Source organism: Taeniopygia guttata, chromosome 8 (genome assembly GCF_048771995.1).
Source record: "Taeniopygia guttata chromosome 8, bTaeGut7.mat, whole genome shotgun sequence".
NCBI classification, from domain to species: Eukaryota; Metazoa; Chordata; class Aves; order Passeriformes; family Estrildidae; genus Taeniopygia; species Taeniopygia guttata.
The window spans coordinates 5,177,816-5,195,838 of record NC_133033.1 but is presented as its reverse complement, the minus strand read 5'-3'; the positions used below and the strand labels follow the sequence as shown (position 1 = coordinate 5,195,838).

The 18,023-nt window shown below is 42.3% G+C and overlaps 1 protein-coding gene and 1 long non-coding RNA gene across 2 annotated transcripts; one reads left to right on the top strand and one right to left on the bottom strand.

The window, feature by feature from the left end:
- Positions 1-1,178: 1,178 nt before the first annotated feature.
- LOC140684637 (uncharacterized) lies at positions 1,179-16,542 on the bottom strand. Its single transcript, XR_012057212.1, has 3 exons — positions 15,495-16,542; positions 10,150-10,357; positions 1,179-3,789 (listed from the first exon to the last, which is right to left on the bottom strand). It is a non-coding gene; the product is annotated as an uncharacterized lncRNA (long non-coding RNA).
- On the top strand, positions 5,064-11,790 carry DMRTB1 (DMRT like family B with proline rich C-terminal 1). Its single transcript, XM_030279056.4, has 4 exons — positions 5,064-5,589; positions 6,931-7,163; positions 7,716-7,860; positions 10,668-11,790. The coding sequence occupies exons 1-4, from the start codon at positions 5,106-5,108 to the stop codon at positions 10,736-10,738; spliced, it is 933 nt and encodes a 310-aa protein (XP_030134916.4). The 5' UTR covers positions 5,064-5,105; the 3' UTR covers positions 10,739-11,790.
- Positions 16,543-18,023: the final 1,481 nt, after the last annotated feature.

Genomic DNA, 18,023 nt, shown 5'->3' with positions numbered 1-18,023 from the left:
TTTCATGGAAATAACAAAGAGAAGAAATGCTTCTTAAACAGCATCCTTCAGTATACCTGGCTGGAATGAGCTAATGCAAATTCATCACTGTTGGTGCTTGCATTCTCTTCCCCAGTACAAACCAGTTTCTCTCTGACATACAGTTTAAGGAGGCAGCAAGAAGCTTTATTATCTCACTGGGAGTCTATCAATTCCCAGAATCATCCCCAAAGACCAGATGATGCTCCATTGGTGTTAATACCAGAAATCAATTTTAGCATGCATGCCAGAGATTAATCATCACTACTCTTGTCTGTTGTGTCGCCAGGCTAAACATTTTGATGATAGTCTCTCATTCTATGCTGTAGTTACTTACTATTTGGTAATTTCATTTTTATTGGCTTCACTGAAGTATCTGTGAAGAGTCCAGGCTGAAAAGAAAGAAATTATGACAAACAGATGGTTATGTTTATTTTGCATTGTTTAAGTTACTTCAGATACTCTGAAATCCAATTCAGATGTGAGGTGGAGAAATGCATTTAGAAAATGTGGGATATGTACCAGTGTTGACAATCACAAATGGAATCCTGCCCACAGCAAGTACACTTGATGTTTGTAGTGGTCTTTCAACTGTCTCCTGCCTTATCCATCTATTAGCATTGCTTTAGGCTTGCTGACAAGGTAATATGACAATTTCAGCACAAAATAGGTGCCAAATAAAGATGACTCTAAACAGGCCACCTACTTACTGTGGAGAGCGTGACTGTTTCTGCATGAAATCCTTTTTTTGCTGTTTGGGAGAATTCAAATGTGATTTTCTGTTCTTTATGTCTAAGATAATATGACAAGAACTATAGCTGAGGGGAAGGAGAATGAGGACTTCGGATTAGAAATGTGTTTATTTCTCTAGGCAGAAGACTGATTGACAAGCTGAGTGCTATCCAGTATAAAACTCACTAAATTTGGGAGCTGACTGAAGTAAAATGGTGCTGTAACTAAGGCACCCCTGCAGCTGCCACAACACTGTCAAAGTGGACTATCCTTTGGGTTTTCAGTTACTCTTTTTTCTATTAATGCCTACAAAGGTGACCTTCTATAGAAACAAAAGATTTCTTCCGAAGGGATAATTATTTTCTTAGACATGGAAAATAAGCAAACAATCAGACTTCAATGATACAGTGATCTTTATTTATTGCAAACTGACTGAACATCTCCCACAGGAGTTTTTTACCATGGATCTATTTTTCTTTCTAGACAGGGACGTTTAAACACTATCACTTATTTGAGGAAAGCATCCATGTGTGTGTCTGTGTGTGTGTGTGTGTGTGTGTGTGTGTGTGTGTGTGTGTGTATTTATGTCTGTCTCACTCTTTTCCCCTTAATGCATTTTCTTTCTTGCTTATATGAGAGGCATATTGATGCAGAATAAGAGCTGCTATGTGTTTGGTTTCCTTGCTGGTGTTCATTTCTCTCCAGGTCTACCCCACCCTTCTGGAACTCATGAAATATCCAGATCACAGAATTTCCAGTTTAATCACTTTTTTCTTTTCTCTTAAAGATCTTGTTACAATAAACAAACAGCAGTGTTTCTAATAAAGTCTCTGCTGTTAATATTTAAGAACTGTTATATGTAAAAAAGATACTCAATTTTAAGTAATCAAGATTTATTTTAGTTGTGTTTCTTAAAGAAACCAGAAGTGCTTATATAACTTTGATACATTTTTAAGACTTTAAAATATGTATAAACTCCATCCAATTTTCTCTGATCACAGCATAGAGTTTCACCTTTTTGATACAGCAGATGAAAGTCAACATCTAATGGTGCTCTGGTTAAAACCGTTTGAAATAAAACAACAATTAAACCCCACACACCTCAGTGGAATTCTTTCTTGCACTACAGAAGAAAACATTTTAAAATAAAGGAATTGATGCTGAAATAGAATTGAAAAGTTAAATCTGTTTATTTCAATTTAAAGAACTTAACTGCAACCAGATTTAAAAAAGGTTTAATCCAAACACATTTCATCCATTTCAAATTTTAAGGTAGTTAGAATATAATTATATTGCCCTGTTTTTATGCTGCACTTTCCCTCACATTAAAAAAAAAAAAAAAGTTTACTACACTACAATTTCACTCTGATTAGAAAAGTGGAAAATACAGTGTACAGAAGTGCCTGGAAGAAGTTTATTCATTGTCATGTAGGCTTGTTTTGGGCAGGCTCAGACAGCCTTGTGAGCTCGTCAGCAGGGAGCTGAGCCCTGCAGTTCTGTGGCAGCCCTAATGCATGTGTGTGTGCTGCTGTGAGCACAGCAGTGAGAGGGGATTTGGCACTGCAGGTCAGCCAGAGCATGTCTGACATTCTTTCATAGTTTTTACAAGGAGCTTCTAACTATGAGGATGCTAAATATGCTACTTCTTAAAATGATATTCTGGGACAGGTGAAGGTGAGAGCTCTTCATGGGCAGTTCTGCCTCTGCAGCTGTATCTCCACACGTCGATTATGCCCTGGCTGAGGTGTAAACACAGTTCTACACAGTTATAATGGAGAAGACCTGATAGTAGTATTACTATATCAACTTTTATATCATAACTTATGACAGTCCATAATGGATACTTCAAAACTATAATGATAAAAAGGTGATTTTTGAATAGAGGATTTAACCTTCATATGTGATGTCTTAAAAATTTGAAAGATACTCTTGATTTTTTATGTATAAGAAAATGTATTTCAAACCAAGTGTGGAAATATTTATTAATGGAGATCTCAGACTGAACAAATTTCTTGATTAAGTTGCTGTTGCTTGAAATGCCAGAACAATTTTCTTGACACAGAAAAATTTTCTTGCCAAAAAACATTTATTGTATGAATATTAGCTGGAAAGTCTGAGAAGGAGGGAAAAAAACCCCAAATTCCAGTTTTCTACTATTCACTTTTATGAGAGTCTTTTGATTTGTTCCCTTTTAGCCAAGTCATTGCTTTTCTTCACTGTTTCATGTACAAAGCAAACTGCACACCAAAACCACACACTTTATATGATTCAGAAGTTGGACAGGAGTAGAGATATTATTGCTATTTGTTTCAATAACAGAAAGTCAGCAAGTTGCCTTCCTTTCATGTTGGCATGATAATAATTCTTATAAATGCTACTTTAATACACAACTCTTTACACATTTTATGTTCTGCTCCCACCATATGCTACATAAAATGCAAGAGAAAACTAAGTTTTGAAGAGTCTTTATTTGGCCTCATTTTCTTTCAAATATGAACAAATAAGAAAATTGTAATAGACATGAAGCTGCATCCACATACAAATCTACACTTCATTCCAAAAGTGTATTTAGAAATTGTTCTATCTTCTCTTATGGTCTTCTTACAATGTGATTAGGCTAACTCAAATATACAAAAACATAACAGGATTGGAGTAACAGAATTCTCTGAACTGCCTGCAGAAACAAGGATTTGCCTCACTAGCAAAGTAAAATGTTCACTTTTCTGCAAAAAGCAAGTGTAGTTATGTTTGAAACAAACTAATGGAGACTATAATAAATCTTGAATGTTTAGATAAAAGTTGTTTAAAAGGAAAATCCACATGACTTTGAAAGCTATTGTTTAATTAGTGAAGAAACTGGTACAGCCCATGGCTGGTACGCCATTTTAGAAAGAGAAAGGATACATTACTGTGTATTTGAGTAAATGTCTTGAAGAATAGTATTATGTGACTCAGAATAGAAAAATTACCGGGGAAAATACATGTAGCCTACCTTTCTCCCCCTCTGCTCAAGTATCCAAATGAACACAGACTGGGTATCTATGAAAAGATAAAATTACAGTTTTAAAAAATGTGCCATCTATCTTCTTTCATTCTACAGCTAAATTAGCACAACCCAAGCATACAGTAAAAATATGGACCATAAAATTAGGAATATTTTATCTGTCTATATGTAATAGAATCAGTGTTTAGAATGAGTAGGGGAAGATCAATGCCTTGCCAAAATCCTACTGGAAACCTGCAGGACTTAGGTGTGAAGTCCTACTGGGTCTTCTGCAAAGTGAGAAGCCTGAAATCTTGGCTGAGCTTTGCAGGCTCAGGGGCTGGCTACTCACTGCAAAAAAAAAAGACTTGCTGACAAACCACACTGTTGCCAAATCCCTAACGGGCCTGCTCTGCTGGGGCCTCACCCCCAAGGTGTTGAAGGGTGCACCAAGGCTTTCCAGGATTCTTTGCACCAAGGGAAGGGCTTCTGCCGGGTTTGTGAAACAAACTCCATTGCAGTTAGAATTGTTTCAGAGCAAGCAGATAGATTCTGCCTGGTTCTTTTGAAACTTAGTAGAAAGAGTGACTACTACTTGGTGATAAATTTTTATCATGTTCTCTTTAACATAGAAGCTATAGCCACCTTAAGATTTTAAAACAGCTGTTGTATAGGTAAGAAAATTCAGTAGGGTAGTGCCTTACGTTGCAAAGTGAGGAGTTTTCTGCTGAAATGGGCTACTGTGTAAACCACGGGTTTGCAGCTACCAGCAGTAACAAATATCAAGTGCTTTCAAAGCAACACTAGAACTGGAGCATTCCTGTATTTCTAACTGTAAGCCTGTCTTTGTTTCCAGAGAATAAGGAATTCTGAGAAAAGGAGACAGGTCTTTGGAATGACATATGCTTTCTACCTTCGTCTTAGTAGCTTTTTTTGAAAAACATAATGATGAAAGTGTTGTTTTTCTGCTGAGGCAGTCACTCCTCCTCATCAAGAGAAGCATGCTGCAAATTGGAAACAAAACAGGACCGTAGTCCCGTGCATATTAAAACCGAATGCATGAGGGATATGAAAGTGGGTGCAGATGTTAAAGCGCCAAATGGGAAAATTATCTTTTAGGGCACTACTGTAGGGACAGGGCATTTCTGTCCGTGCAGACGGGGTCCATGGAAACCCCCCACCCGGCGGGCAGCAGCACAGAGCAATGCTCCCGCCCATGGGGCCCGTGCCCCCCGCAGCTCCTGCAGGCTCAGCCCCCCGGCTGGGCTGCGGCTCCCGCCCGCACCAAAGGGCCGCAGGGGGTGCCCGGGGGAGCCGTGCCAGGCGCAGGGCAGGGACGCTGCGGGACCCGGCGCACTCCCCACCCGCTGCCATGGGCCCTCCTGCCCCCCGGGCCGGGTTGTTACAGCCCCTGTCCCATATAAAGCCAGAGGGCGGGGAGGGCCTGGCGGGGGGTCTGGGCAGTCGCTACGGTGCCATGGAGGCGGCCGAGGCCACGGCGAAGGCGCTGCGGGCACCCAAGTGCTCCCGCTGCCGCAACCACGGCTTCGTGGTGCCCGTCAAGGGCCACGCCGGGCACTGTCCCTGGAAGCTGTGCCTGTGCGAGAAGTGCTCGCTCATCACCGAGCGGCAGAAGATTATGGCAGCCCAGAAGGCGCTGAGGCAGCAGGAGACGGAGCCGGCGGTCAGGGCGGGCGCCAAGCCCGTTCCGTCGGGCGAGGGCCGTGGGGCGGCTGCCCGAGAGGACGCGGCCCCCGAGCACTGCAGCCACGAGAGGAAGGCGGGCGCCCAGCCCGACAGCGGCGGCAAGGGCACGGCATGCTGGGGGCCACCGCCATCTCCCTTCAGGGACGACGGTAAGGACCTGTCCCCAGAGCCTTTTCCCAGCATCTCCCTCTGTTCTCTTTCCCCCGTCAAAGGCGCCAGTTGTGCATTTCGCTGATTTTTCAGGCTCCGGCTGCCCGGGGAGCCGCTCCTGCATTCTGTCCCGCTTTCCCTCCCCGGAGGGCACTGGGCTGGCATGTCGGTTCTGCCGCCTCACCCGTCCCCGATGGCTCCGCGGCGCCGGGCGCAGGGCGGGAACAACGTGCTCAGTCTCGCCGCCCCTTGCGAGCTCGAAGCTTAAGCAAAGTGGCTTTTCATTGAGAGGGAAATTGGTCTGGGACTGCAGCAAACTGCTCTGCTTGTTCTTTGAGTGCTGTCACAGTGTTTATAAACTCACAGGAACAAAATTAAAGCAACAAATATGCTAAAAAGCTCAGTGATGCCTTGTAAATAGGTACAGAACAGCTGCAGCTGTCTGTAGCAAGAATTTCATGCTAGCACTGTAGAAGAAAAAGACCTTTTTACCTTAATTCATACCTGTAACAAAAACTAAATTTGGTTGGGATGACTTGATGTAAAAGTACATTTGGTTTAAGAGCAGGGCATGAACTTCTCAGGTGGAGCAGTTGTATGGTCTGTCATCTCTTAAATGGCTTCCTTTAGAGTTTTTATTGTGAATTATCTAATATACTATAGTAACTCCATTCTATTACTATAAGAATGTTGCAGAAATTCTTACTGATGGCAGTAGTCATGAATCTGAGCCTCTGGAGAGCTGCCAGACTGCAAGACAAAATGTTTGTCCTGAGAAGACTTACTTTGGACATCCGTAGTCCTCAGAGAATACTGTTACCCTTTTTAGCTTTGTTTTGGAATAAAAATAAGATTCAAGATAAAGAGTGAAGTAATTGATTTCTGCTTCTGATTTGTTTGTGTATGAGCCTAAAACTAACCATGCTGTAAATTAACCTAAGAAGTGACAGATAGGACTGCGTTATTAGAATGCTATAAAGTTAGAACTCGGCTATTTCTGTGGAATTTTAAGTACCACTAGAATCAAAAGTTTAGGTAGGGTGTTTTGCTCTTGTTGATGTACTGAAAGAATAAGATTCTGCAGCCAGTGCTTTACTAAGGACAAACTTCAAAGCACACAACGCAGAAAAGAATGCAGAATAACTGCATTACAGTGTCATCTGCTGTACCTTTACTTAGTAATGAAAAAAATCACAAAATCAATTCATGGGGAGCTAAACATGAAACCAAAGGACCAGATTCTCCTGTCTGAGAGTGCAGTTTGTTCCTGCAGCTACTTCTACATAATTCCATAAAATGACATGGATAATTTTATTTGTTCTTTTCTCATTGTTTCCTAGCTCAGCCTGCTTTTCCTCCAGAATACACTGTCAACCCAGAACACCTGGAGAGAGAAATCCCGAAAGTGTACCCGGGGTGTTCTGGGGTATATCCTTACCACCCATTTCCCCTGGGATTTGCCATCAATGAGTCAAGCAGTGGGGAAGCACCATCACCTCCAGGGATATCACTTCAGAGAGGATTCCGACACATTCCTAGCAGCTATGTGCCAGGGAATGCAACCACTGTATCAGTGAGTAGCATGCTTTTAATTACCTGTGCTAATACTGCTTTATTTTAGCTGCCTTCTCTCTGTTGAAGTAACCATGAAGAGTCATTTTGCTTACCAGTTACTTCATACCATTTTGATACCATTGATACATTAGCAAATGATAATGCTAATAATCTGACCTGCTTTCAGTACAATTCATCAGTTGACGCCAAGGTAGAATGATCTGCCTTAAGACAATAAACAACAGATTTATGATGCTTGTATTGAAATTCCCTGTCACATTTTAGGGGTTACTGAGAAAGTAGATGGCTGCTCCTGGTTTAAACCAACTACTCCAATGAGATGCTAGAACAGGTGACAAGGACTTAAAAGGGTCAATTTTCCTCTGACATGGTCTGAGAAGTTTGTGCTCATCAGTTGCAGCATATTACCCTGTGCACAGGCTTTCCACGTGTCAGTATGTGCACTGACTTGGCAGCACATGGACAAAAACCCAGAAATGGTCTGATAACGCAGATGTATCCTGGAGAGAGTCTTTAGATACAAGGTGATCTACTTCATGTGTTTCCACAGGTTCCAGATGGAGCTGGAGATTTCCCTCAAGGATACTACACTCCTCTGCATCAGTTCATCCCACCAGGTTTTCTGACAGGGATTCATTACATCCCAGCTCCAGTTTCACTGAACATCCTGGCTGAAACAACCAAGGAGGTACATGGTAAGGGAGAGTCACTGTTAACCTGGTTTCAATATCTAACCACAGAGATGGAAACCCAAGAGACTCTGATCCCAGCTAGTTTTGACATCTGTGATTGAAGCCAGGCCTGAAGTCCTGACTGGACTGGGCCAGATTGTAGAGCTCTGGGAAGGGCTGACCTAGGGGAGGCAGCCTGGCATGCTTGGGCTTTCCAGCTGACAAGCACCTCAGTCTGAGGCAGATGTCAAAGGCCAGAAAATGATCTGTTGATGTTCTCAAAAGGAAAATACTTTCCTACATGGATAGTGTGTAGGGCATATCTTAAAAATTATTTGGCTGTATTTATATTTAGACAAATTGTTAAAAAATAATGCGGACTGATACCATGAATAATAGGAAATTTCTTGCTCATATTAAAATCTTAGATTTTAATTGCTGGAAAAGAAAGACTGACTCTTCAGAATCTCTGATTCCCACAGAATTTTAAATTTCTGTCATAGATTAAGTCTTTATGCCCCTCCATTTTAGGTCTTTTTCATGTACTGTGCCTACATGTGGACATATTTGTGATTATATTAGCAAGTTTTTCATTTGGCTGCAGCTAAGCTGTGACCACAAGAGGGTAGAGCTGCTCAGAGAATTAAACACTAATACTGGATGTGTAAATACCCAGTTTTATTTTAATTTTTTTAATTTAAAATTTTTACAAATGCAGACAAACAAACACAACTTCCTTTCCCTTCTTGAACATGAGAACAAAAAATCGTTAAGCAAACTAATGAAATAAACACTGAAAAATGAAAAGGGAGGAGATATAAGAGAAGTAGAATGATCTCACCTGAACTGAAAAGATGGTGGTGGTGGTGGTTATGTGGGACAAACTATAAATTGGGGTTTTTGGCCTGATTTCTCAACAACACAAGGCTCATCATGCAGCCTCATTTTCTGTTAATGTCAGTCCCCTCATAACTCTTCAACCCATTAGCTATTTTCAGCCAAACATGTCTGTTGTGATCACATGCCTGCACAATATTGATGTGCAGGGGAAGCAGAAGCACATGGAGCATTTGCTTGCAGCCACGTTGTGGTGTAGAGCTGGCCGTCACCATGTACTCAGTCCCTGACTGGGGTGTGTGTCCCTGGGCCAGCCACCAAGTGCCAGCCAGTCAGCCCAGCTGTGGGGACACCAGGGCTTCCCTGCTCCTTGTCTGGCTGGAAAGCCAAAGAAAAGGAAGCAGGAGATGTGCTGGACAAGGAGAATGTGGAGAATATGACAGGGTGGGGATGTACAGACATTGTAGAAATGTAAAATTACTGTAAGATACTGATAAAGGCAGTGTGTAGGAGGTACTGGTGTGCTGGGGGTGAAGTAATACAGGCTGAGTTTGAGGGGGAGAGAGGAATACAAGGGCTAGCCTGCAAATCAGGAAGTGTGTGTGAGAATTAATGGGCTTTGTGGTTTGGAGGGGACAAAAATCTGGGGGATGCTGCAGTGGCAGAGAACTTGTAGGGAGCTTTTCTATTGGACTCTGAGGGAAGGGAAGGAACTGGGAGTAGCACACAAACATGGGGGACATGGGTGAAGTTACAGTAGTGTGTGAGGAAAACAGAGGAAATCCAGTCCTGCATTGGTAGAGTGAAGTTGTACTGGCCAAAAATTGATGAAAACAGGCAACTGGATAGAGAAGAAATACCAGTAGAGCACCTCCCCCAAGGAGCAAAATGCCATCTAATGACCTCAGCCCTTAACACACACCAGGGAAATCACAGCCCAGGCACAGTGCCATAGGAAACAATGCATCATGGATTGTGCTGCTCAGAGAACAATCCAGTTTCCTTAGTGCTATGGAGAAAGTAGAAATTAATTCTACTGCATAGCATTTATGCTCCAGGATATGTAGGAATTTGCAATTGTAACCCAGTGAGGGGGGATAATTCTGCATGAGGTCATTCAAAATAGCCTGGCAGCAGAAGATGCAGATGTAAAATGAAGAGTGAAACCAATAAATTCTTTCTGGAATTCAAGATGTTTGAAAAAAGAGAAAAGCTGTAATGTGTAATGCATAAGGACGTGTTAAGATTGCATAATGTCCTTTTTTTTTTCAAAATGGAACTGACTCCAACCTGCAGTTAAAGTTGGGAACATCCTTTCTCCAGAAACCTCCAGAACGGAGGTGAAATGGCAAAACTGGCAAAACTGTTGCAGGAAGATAGATACAGGAAGCCCTAGCAGGGTGACAGCTGGTGAGGAGAAGTATCGGTGATTTCTGCCTGGAAGGAAATCTCAGATAAAAAAACTTCAAGGCTTACCTGAAAAAGATGCCCCCAGGGGTGGTGTGAAGTATAGACATGTTGTTACACAATTCCATGCAGTATTGAGTGGTCTTGTTACAGAGATTTGACAAAGTAAACATAAGATACATCCAGTAAAATAGCCAGTACAGCATCTGATAGTAGACTCTGGTTGCAAATATTTGGCTTTCTAAAAGAGCACACCGAAAACCAAAACCCAGGTTGCCTGTGAGGAGATGAGAGAGCTTTTAATGCAAATTGCCAAATAAATACTTTATAAAATAAAAATCCCTATTTGGATTTGAAAATGGATCATGCATCAGTCTGTTGAGGCCTTTGAGAACTCACAGGAGAATTAAAAAGGCATGGCATACATTCGCTGTAGGTAAGTGGGCAGAAGTGTCTGCCTCATACTTATATTCCAGTGCAGTTTCTAATGTGGAAATACGATTGATTCTAGGTGTAACAAGAACTGAAACAGAGGGTTTGGCGTTTTTGCTTCTTTGTGTTTGACATTTTTCTATTCTTTATTTTAGCTACTGAAGCTCACAGTGAGGATTCTGGGGTGGTTCATGAATGTGGCCAACCTCGTTCTTCCCCAGAATAAACAAGAAGAGACCAATCTGTGTATTATACACAATAAATGGGCTGGAGTAGAGCTGAGAGCAGGCAGCACTGTTTTCATTTCTGAGTGTTAGTTAATGAGGATAGAGTGACAATCACTGAGCAGTCACAAGAGGTAGAAGGGGATTAGTCCCCTGCCTCACTTTATGATCAGTGTTCGAGCTACCAGGCTCACAGCTCTGCCTCCCAAGCACTACAAAGTCCATGTTCCTAAAAGGTTTTCCAGTGGAAGCAACAAATGATTATGACTCTGAATTTGTTCCTCTGCTGAGGTTACCTGGCTCCCAGACCATGGTCTCTGAGCCATGTGCACTCTGCAGCATTTTCATGTTCATGACAGTAGTCAGAAAGATGTTGTTTGTATCAGTTTGCTATAAAGGAAATCTGGTTCTGAATGTTACAGAATAGTTCAGTGATGTGGAGCCTGAAGACTGTGAGAGAGGGTGAGAAGACAGCCTGGGTTGCTGATGAACTTGGCTACCTAAGAAGGTGATGGATCAGGGCAGGGAAGGGTGGGTGCTGTCTGCAAGGACACAGCAGGAGTGTGTTGAAAGCCTGGTGCCTCCTCATTGTTTCTGGGTCCTTAAAGGCACCTGCTGTGTAGGCTGGGGACAGTTATTTGGAATCGCCTCTTGTCACACAGGCTTCACATCTGACACTTTGAATGTCCTTGATGATTTATACATGATTTCAGTGTTGTTTAACTCAGGACAGCTGAAACTGAGCAGTACTGTTTGTTTCCAAAGGGCTCTTGTAGACAGTTTTACACGTGCATACTGCAAGTGCACTGTGGCATAGCCAAGGTGTGGAAAGATTTGCTCAGGACAAAACACCAGTTACAATAATAATTAGTCAGATCCATCCATACTATGTTTGTCAGTTATAATCTTTAATTAAAAATGAATGGTCTATTCCTCTACTGTTTTTCCTGGATTAATTGGTTTTGTATCAAGTGGATCAGTTGTTAATGTTTGAATAATTGGGGTGGGACTTTTGTATAATTAAAAAAGATACATTAAACTGTTGTTAAGGTTTGATGTGTGTCTGCATGTAATTTTTCTAGCCAAATGTCATACGTTGCCCTGAACAGCTCTGTGTAACAAACTTGTCTGGAGAGAGATTTAAGCCTCAGTATTTTTTTCCTACATCTTTCTGCTTCTGTAGAGGTGAGCACAGTAAAATAAACAGACTTCTTTTCTGGTATTTGTAAGAAGTAAAGAAGTTCTGCTAAGCTGAAAATTTATGTTTTGTTTAATGTAATAGATGATCTGCTGGAATGTTTTACGGCGCAGTGTTTTGGCAAAAAAGTGAAAGTGGCAAATTTAGAACTGCCAAGAGAAAAAACCAGAAAAACGAATTTATCTATAGCAAAGAATCTGATGTTCAACTTGTTATAGTTTAGATTTACAATAGGATCTTTGCTCCCCAGAGTGTTCCAGAAATTCTGTCTCTTGGAAAGTGCTGGATACCTCTTTCTTTTCAAAATAAAATAATCTACAAACAGAAATACCAGCAATGCCCAGAAAGCAGGTTCCTCTGTGGATGGAGGGTTTGGTTTTTATATCATAATGATTTAAGAAAATAGCAATGTTCAGGATGAATACTTGAACCAGCTCCTTCCCAGATACTTTTCTAAAGTCATATTCAGTGTTGTATTACTCCTTAAATCTCAAAGCAAGGTGGATTCCAGCCCATTTCACTGACTGCAGTGCACAGTCACTGTAGATACACTGCACACACAGCTCTGTTTCCTCTCTGTTTTACTGGGCCATTGACTGCTTCCAGACTGCCAAGTCAAACTCCTTATTGTCCTTTTCTCCCATCTTTCTGAACTATCATCAAGCAAACCAAAGCCCTTACTTTGGCTGCTGGAAGGATGGTCTGGCACTCCACAAGGGTCTCCTTTGCTGCATTGCTGCAGATAAGTGGGCATCTCCAGACAGAAGTAGTTTAAGAAAGAGCCAAAGAAAGGCAACTAAACTGAAAAGATGGAGAAGTTGCTTTTCTTGGGGGTGGTGGGTGTCTAAAGTCAGTTTTAGAACCTATCAGGTGTGGCAGAGCAGCTGTAAAACCATTACCAAACCTTGCTACTTTATGCACCTGAAGGACAAGAAGGTGACTGGGGGCAAAGAGTCAAGTGATTTTCCCAGAATCACAGAATTACCAGGTTGGAAGAGACCTTTAAGATCATCGAGTCCAACCCATGCCCTAACAGCTCAACTGCACCATGGCACTGAGTGGCATCCATTTTTTTTTTTTTAACATGTCCAGGGATGGTGATTCCACCACCTCCCCAGGCAGAAAATTCCAGTACTTTATCACTCTTTCAGTAAAAAACTTTTTCCTAACATCCAGGCTAAATTTCCCTTGGCACAGCTTAAGACTCCGTGTTCCTACAGCTGTAGGAAAACAGTGAGGCCAATCCCGCTTAATATGCTTAATCCTGTCATCATTTCAAACTCTGTGTGGTGTCATTTCAGACTTGTACATTTCAGGAAACTTGTCCCCAAGTTCTTGCACCAATCCCTGCCTAGAGATGTAAATGACTTGGTAAGAAAATTGAAAGTGGGTAACTCTCCAGCTGACAGACTGAACTATCTTACATGGAAAATTCAAGGTTTCATTCTTCCCCTTTGTGTTCAGCTTGTCCTTTTTAACCAAGGAAAAAAACATTCCTTGACAACTGGTGTTGTCATACTGTGCACTTAAGGACTTCAAAGTGAGTAATTGTAATTCCAAACTTAGTGCCAACCAGTGTTTCTAATAATTAAACTCTGTGATCTCTTCTGACTTCATTTATTTAAATAAATGACTTAGGGATAATGAAATCAGTTTGGACTGAAATTGAATGATTCGGATTAGACAAGTCACTTAGAGGTTGTTCCAGCCTAAATAATCCCAGCATTTTATTGTTTTTTATTAAGGCTGAAGCAACACAGACTTTGGTTGAATTAATAAAATTTGTGAAAGAAAAGGAAAGGATTCCTTTTGCTTCTGAAATCTTTCTGCATGCAAGCTGCTACTGGTTGCAGTAGGAGATCTGCATATATGCAGTTGTCATCATCGCTATTTTCAGATTTCTGAGGATTCACTCCCTTGAGCTGAACTTCTGGTGTGATTCCTAACACCTGACACTTCTGTCAATTCTCTGTCCTTGCTGCGAGTCCCTGGGTCCTCACAGGGCCACAAGCTCTTGTTTGTTCCTTGAAGGAGAAAACCTGGAATTAGGAGCCACTAGTAATTTCATTACTTTCAGTGGAATTCCTTGTGAGGGTAGAGAGAGTGGACAGCATTGGTTAGGTACGTAAGTTTAGGATCCAGATTTTATGGAGAGGTGTCTGTGACACCCAAACCTCTCAGATTGTAGATTTGCTGGTTTTTGTTTTGGTTGGTTGGGTTTTTTTTGTTTGTTTGGGTTTTGGTTTTTGTTGGTTTGGGTTTTTTTTTGTTTTTTTTTTTTTAATTTTGTTTTGTTTTTGTAGGAGCTTTAGAAAAATGAAAACAAACCCAAGAGAGATTCTAGAAGATAGTATAATATCTCCATTCTGCAAACATATGTAGGATTCATCTGTCATTTCCCTGCAGCAGACTGCTCAATGTTAACACTCTTGGGCTATCTGCTTCTACATCTGGACTGAAGCAGGTTTTCATATGACAGTAATTATAATACTCTTTCTAGGTGGTTTTTTTTTTTTCTTCTTGGAATTAGATGCATCCAGTTGGAAACCTCTGAATCCACAGCAAGACTAAAGCTGTTTTTTCCACATTAATGAGTAATTAATTTTGTACTGCAATCCAAAGAAATATTTAATTGCTTACCAATAAAGTCAGCTTGCAGCAAAGAAAAATCTCCTTCCCCTTAAAAAAATAGTTTTCATGACAGAAAAATTCTTTACGATGTGAAACATAACTATTTTAGAACAGTGAAAACTTTAATTAAATCATTCTTACAGGCAAGTGGGTCTGCTTTTCCCATTTTTTTGCCCAATATTTTACTACTGCAACATTAGCATTAGTCACAGAGTTATGTCTCTGCTTAGCTTGCCAGAATGTAAGGGAGAAATCCAAATGTAAAGAGAGACTTTGTGGAAAATGTTCCTGAAATCAGAGAGGGACTGCCTGCCTGTTTTACTGCAGCCCAGAGAAAGCTCCAGATCCACCGCAGATGCCCAGGCAGTGCCATGTCCACACACCCACCCTGTGACTTTGACTTTCCCACATATCCTTACTGGTACATCTTATCATACACAAGTAAGCTCAGCTTTCAACAATCCTGAAAGCGCCTCTACAAAACCCAGATTTATTTTGGCCTTACTTTTAATTACAACGGGTAACATTCTTCTCATTTCTTCTTGTTGGTTCTTTTGGATCTTGTCCTCAGCCAGGCAACATTAGTGGTGACCCTGCTGCTGGTTACATGGGTGATACCCTGTGGATCTAGTTGTGATTTCACACAGGTTTGCTTTATAGTTTTTATTTTACACAACTGCCTTTAGTGGAGGCATTTCTGGTTTCATTTAATAATTACTGTCAGTGGTACAAGGAACTCAAAAGTACTCAAGCCACGTAAGCTACAGCAAATACAAAACACTTCTTTTTACAAAATTTTTCAATACAAAAGGCTCTGGTTTTCATTAAGAAATGTATTTTTTTAATCAAGGTGCAAATCGACCTGTTTCTCATGCTCTTCCAACAGTAAATATACACTTAAATTCCACAAATTCAAAAGCCTCGTGTACCTGCAGATGGCTGATTTTTCAGGTCCCCTTCCGCAGGGAGCGCCTCACGCTGTGAGATGTCTCTGGGCTCCCCGATGTTCCTCAGCCCTGGGATTACAAACCCTTCCTGCCCATCTCCCGGGGCACGCCGAGGCTGCAGATCTGGGATTACAAACCCTTCCTGCCCGTCTGCCGAGGCTGCAGATCTGGGATTACAAACCCTTCCTGCCCATCTCCCAGGGCACGCCGAGGCTGCAGATCTGGGATTACAAACCCTTCCTGCCCGTCTGCCGAGGCTGCAGAGCTCCGTGCCGGAGCTTTGCAGAGCCCGCACCCTCCTGGGCACCTTCCCCGCTGTCCCCGCCGGCAGCCGCGCTTTGCTTTCCCTCAGAACACCCCACCATCATTTCTCATGGCCGCTGCAACAAACGAATCAGAGCCGAACCGCAAAAAATGCTCAAGAGGTACAGCAATTTTCACCTTCCGACGCAAAGCACCTGTAGTGCTCCAACAGGACGCTGCGGAGGGAGATGGGAAGTCAGAATCCCGATTTGTGTCCTTGGAGTTTTGGGAGCGCCTCACGGAGAAGCGGGAGCGGGCCGGCGCTCCGCTAGAGGGCGCTTCCGGGGCCGCGGCCATGGCGCTCCCGCCTCATGAGGGACCGGCCCTTCCCCGGCGCTCCCGGGACTGGCGGGCCTCGCCTCGGCTCTGCGGCAATGGACTGTCCTTCCCGCCGCTGGGCGAACAAGTACAGCATCGGGGCTTCAGTCGTGAGTCCCGTGGAGTTTTGCTGTCGCGGTCACCAGACATGGTGCGGCTTTCCTCAGTGTGGGCAGAGGTTTGGGTAGAGCCCAGCCATGGCTTCGCTGCTCGCTCGCATCCTGCCCCGCTGTGAGTTCCTCTGCCCAGAGCGGGGTCTGCCCCTGCATGGGCCAGTCCCTTCTGGACTGGACTCCATGGTCCTTGTGGGCCCCTTTCAACTGGGAATATTCCGTGATTCTGCAGCCTTGGCGGTGCTGAGAGGAAAATTTCCATGCAGAAAGGTTATCCCGTGGTCCCTCGGTGTTTGTTAAGCGGGCAGAGCAAACAGCCTCGGCAGTGCTCCAGAAAAGTGTGCGCCCAGGCCCAGCCCTTGATGGTGGCAGGATGGCAGTGAGTGATAACTACAGTAAATGCAAGTCAAAACTTGCCATCCCATGGCATTTATGGGATTGACTTCCACATACAAAACAAGCCCAAAAGACTTTATCCACACTTGATACAGCTTTACATTTGATACCCATTTAAAAAGTTCCTGCTTTCACACTATTATTTTGATTTGAGAAGTCAAAACCTTTTTATGCTACCAAACCTGTAGCATAAAAACAGGAAAGACAAACATTTAAGACTTAACGTAGAATACTTTTATTTTTTAAGTAGTTCAACACAGTTATTCAAAGTTTTGGATTCCTTGGACCTAAATTTAGCTGTAATGGATGTTTAGCCCTAATGAGTCTTGTGCTGATTCATGTTGAACTTACAGTCTAAGACTCAAGGTCAAATGAAATCTGACTCTTTCAGACCAACTCATGTCTTTACAGTGCTTCATACTGGCTAAACAAATCTGGCTTGTTGACAGCAGTTTCCAAGTTCAAAAGTGAAATTTTAGAGGAAGAGAGTTAACCAGGGGAACAGATTGCCAACAGGGTGGTGTGAATTTTCCATTACTCTAAACCAAGTAAACAAGTTTTTCTAGAAAACATACGGATGGGTTATGTTGAAGAAATTGAGGTGAAATGTGTGTTTCATGCAATAGATAATCCAAACTGCTCTTGGGGCCACAGAAAGGACTGGAGCTCAAGAAGGCACTTGCCTTCTAGGGTAGGTAATTTTTAGTCTGCCTGCTGAAAGAACCCAGTGCTGTAAGAAATGGCACTGCAAGCAGGAGAGTGCTGTGCCTTCAGGACTGTCCATTTGTTTCAGTATGATTGTGTTACCTTCAGTTCAGGTCTCTGCTTTTGAGGACCTCTCTGCATGAGAGTTACATATATTTATATAGCAATATAAAGAAATTAACTTCTTTGTGTAACTGTAGGAGAAGAATTTGTCAAAGATATTTTTATACCAAGTTTCAGGCATTCTCCCTCTAAGCTCAAGCTTGTCAAATTGATTAGTGATTATTACAGTGTTTAAATCATAGAGATTCTAAGTAGATGTTAAATAAGCTAGCTCTTAGTGGGTGATTCATGAGGCAGGGTGCTGTAGTAGTTGAAGCTGAGTCAGGAAGGCTTTGTTCAATACCTGACCTCAGTCCTACTGAGTAAAGTCAGGCAGTTAATTCTCTTCTTGTCCTGGTTTTGTCAGACCAATGGTCTTAGCCTTTTTTGGACTTGAAATGTTTGCAGAATAATGATGTCTGAGAACTGTTTAAATTACAGAAACCTGTAGAAGCACAGCCTGTGTACAGACTTGGTGTGCATGGTGTCCCTTGTGCTAGTGTTCTAGAGCAGCAGGTTACAATTAAAGGCAGTTTTAATTTTTTTTTTCTGCTTGAGTATGAACCTCTCTTCC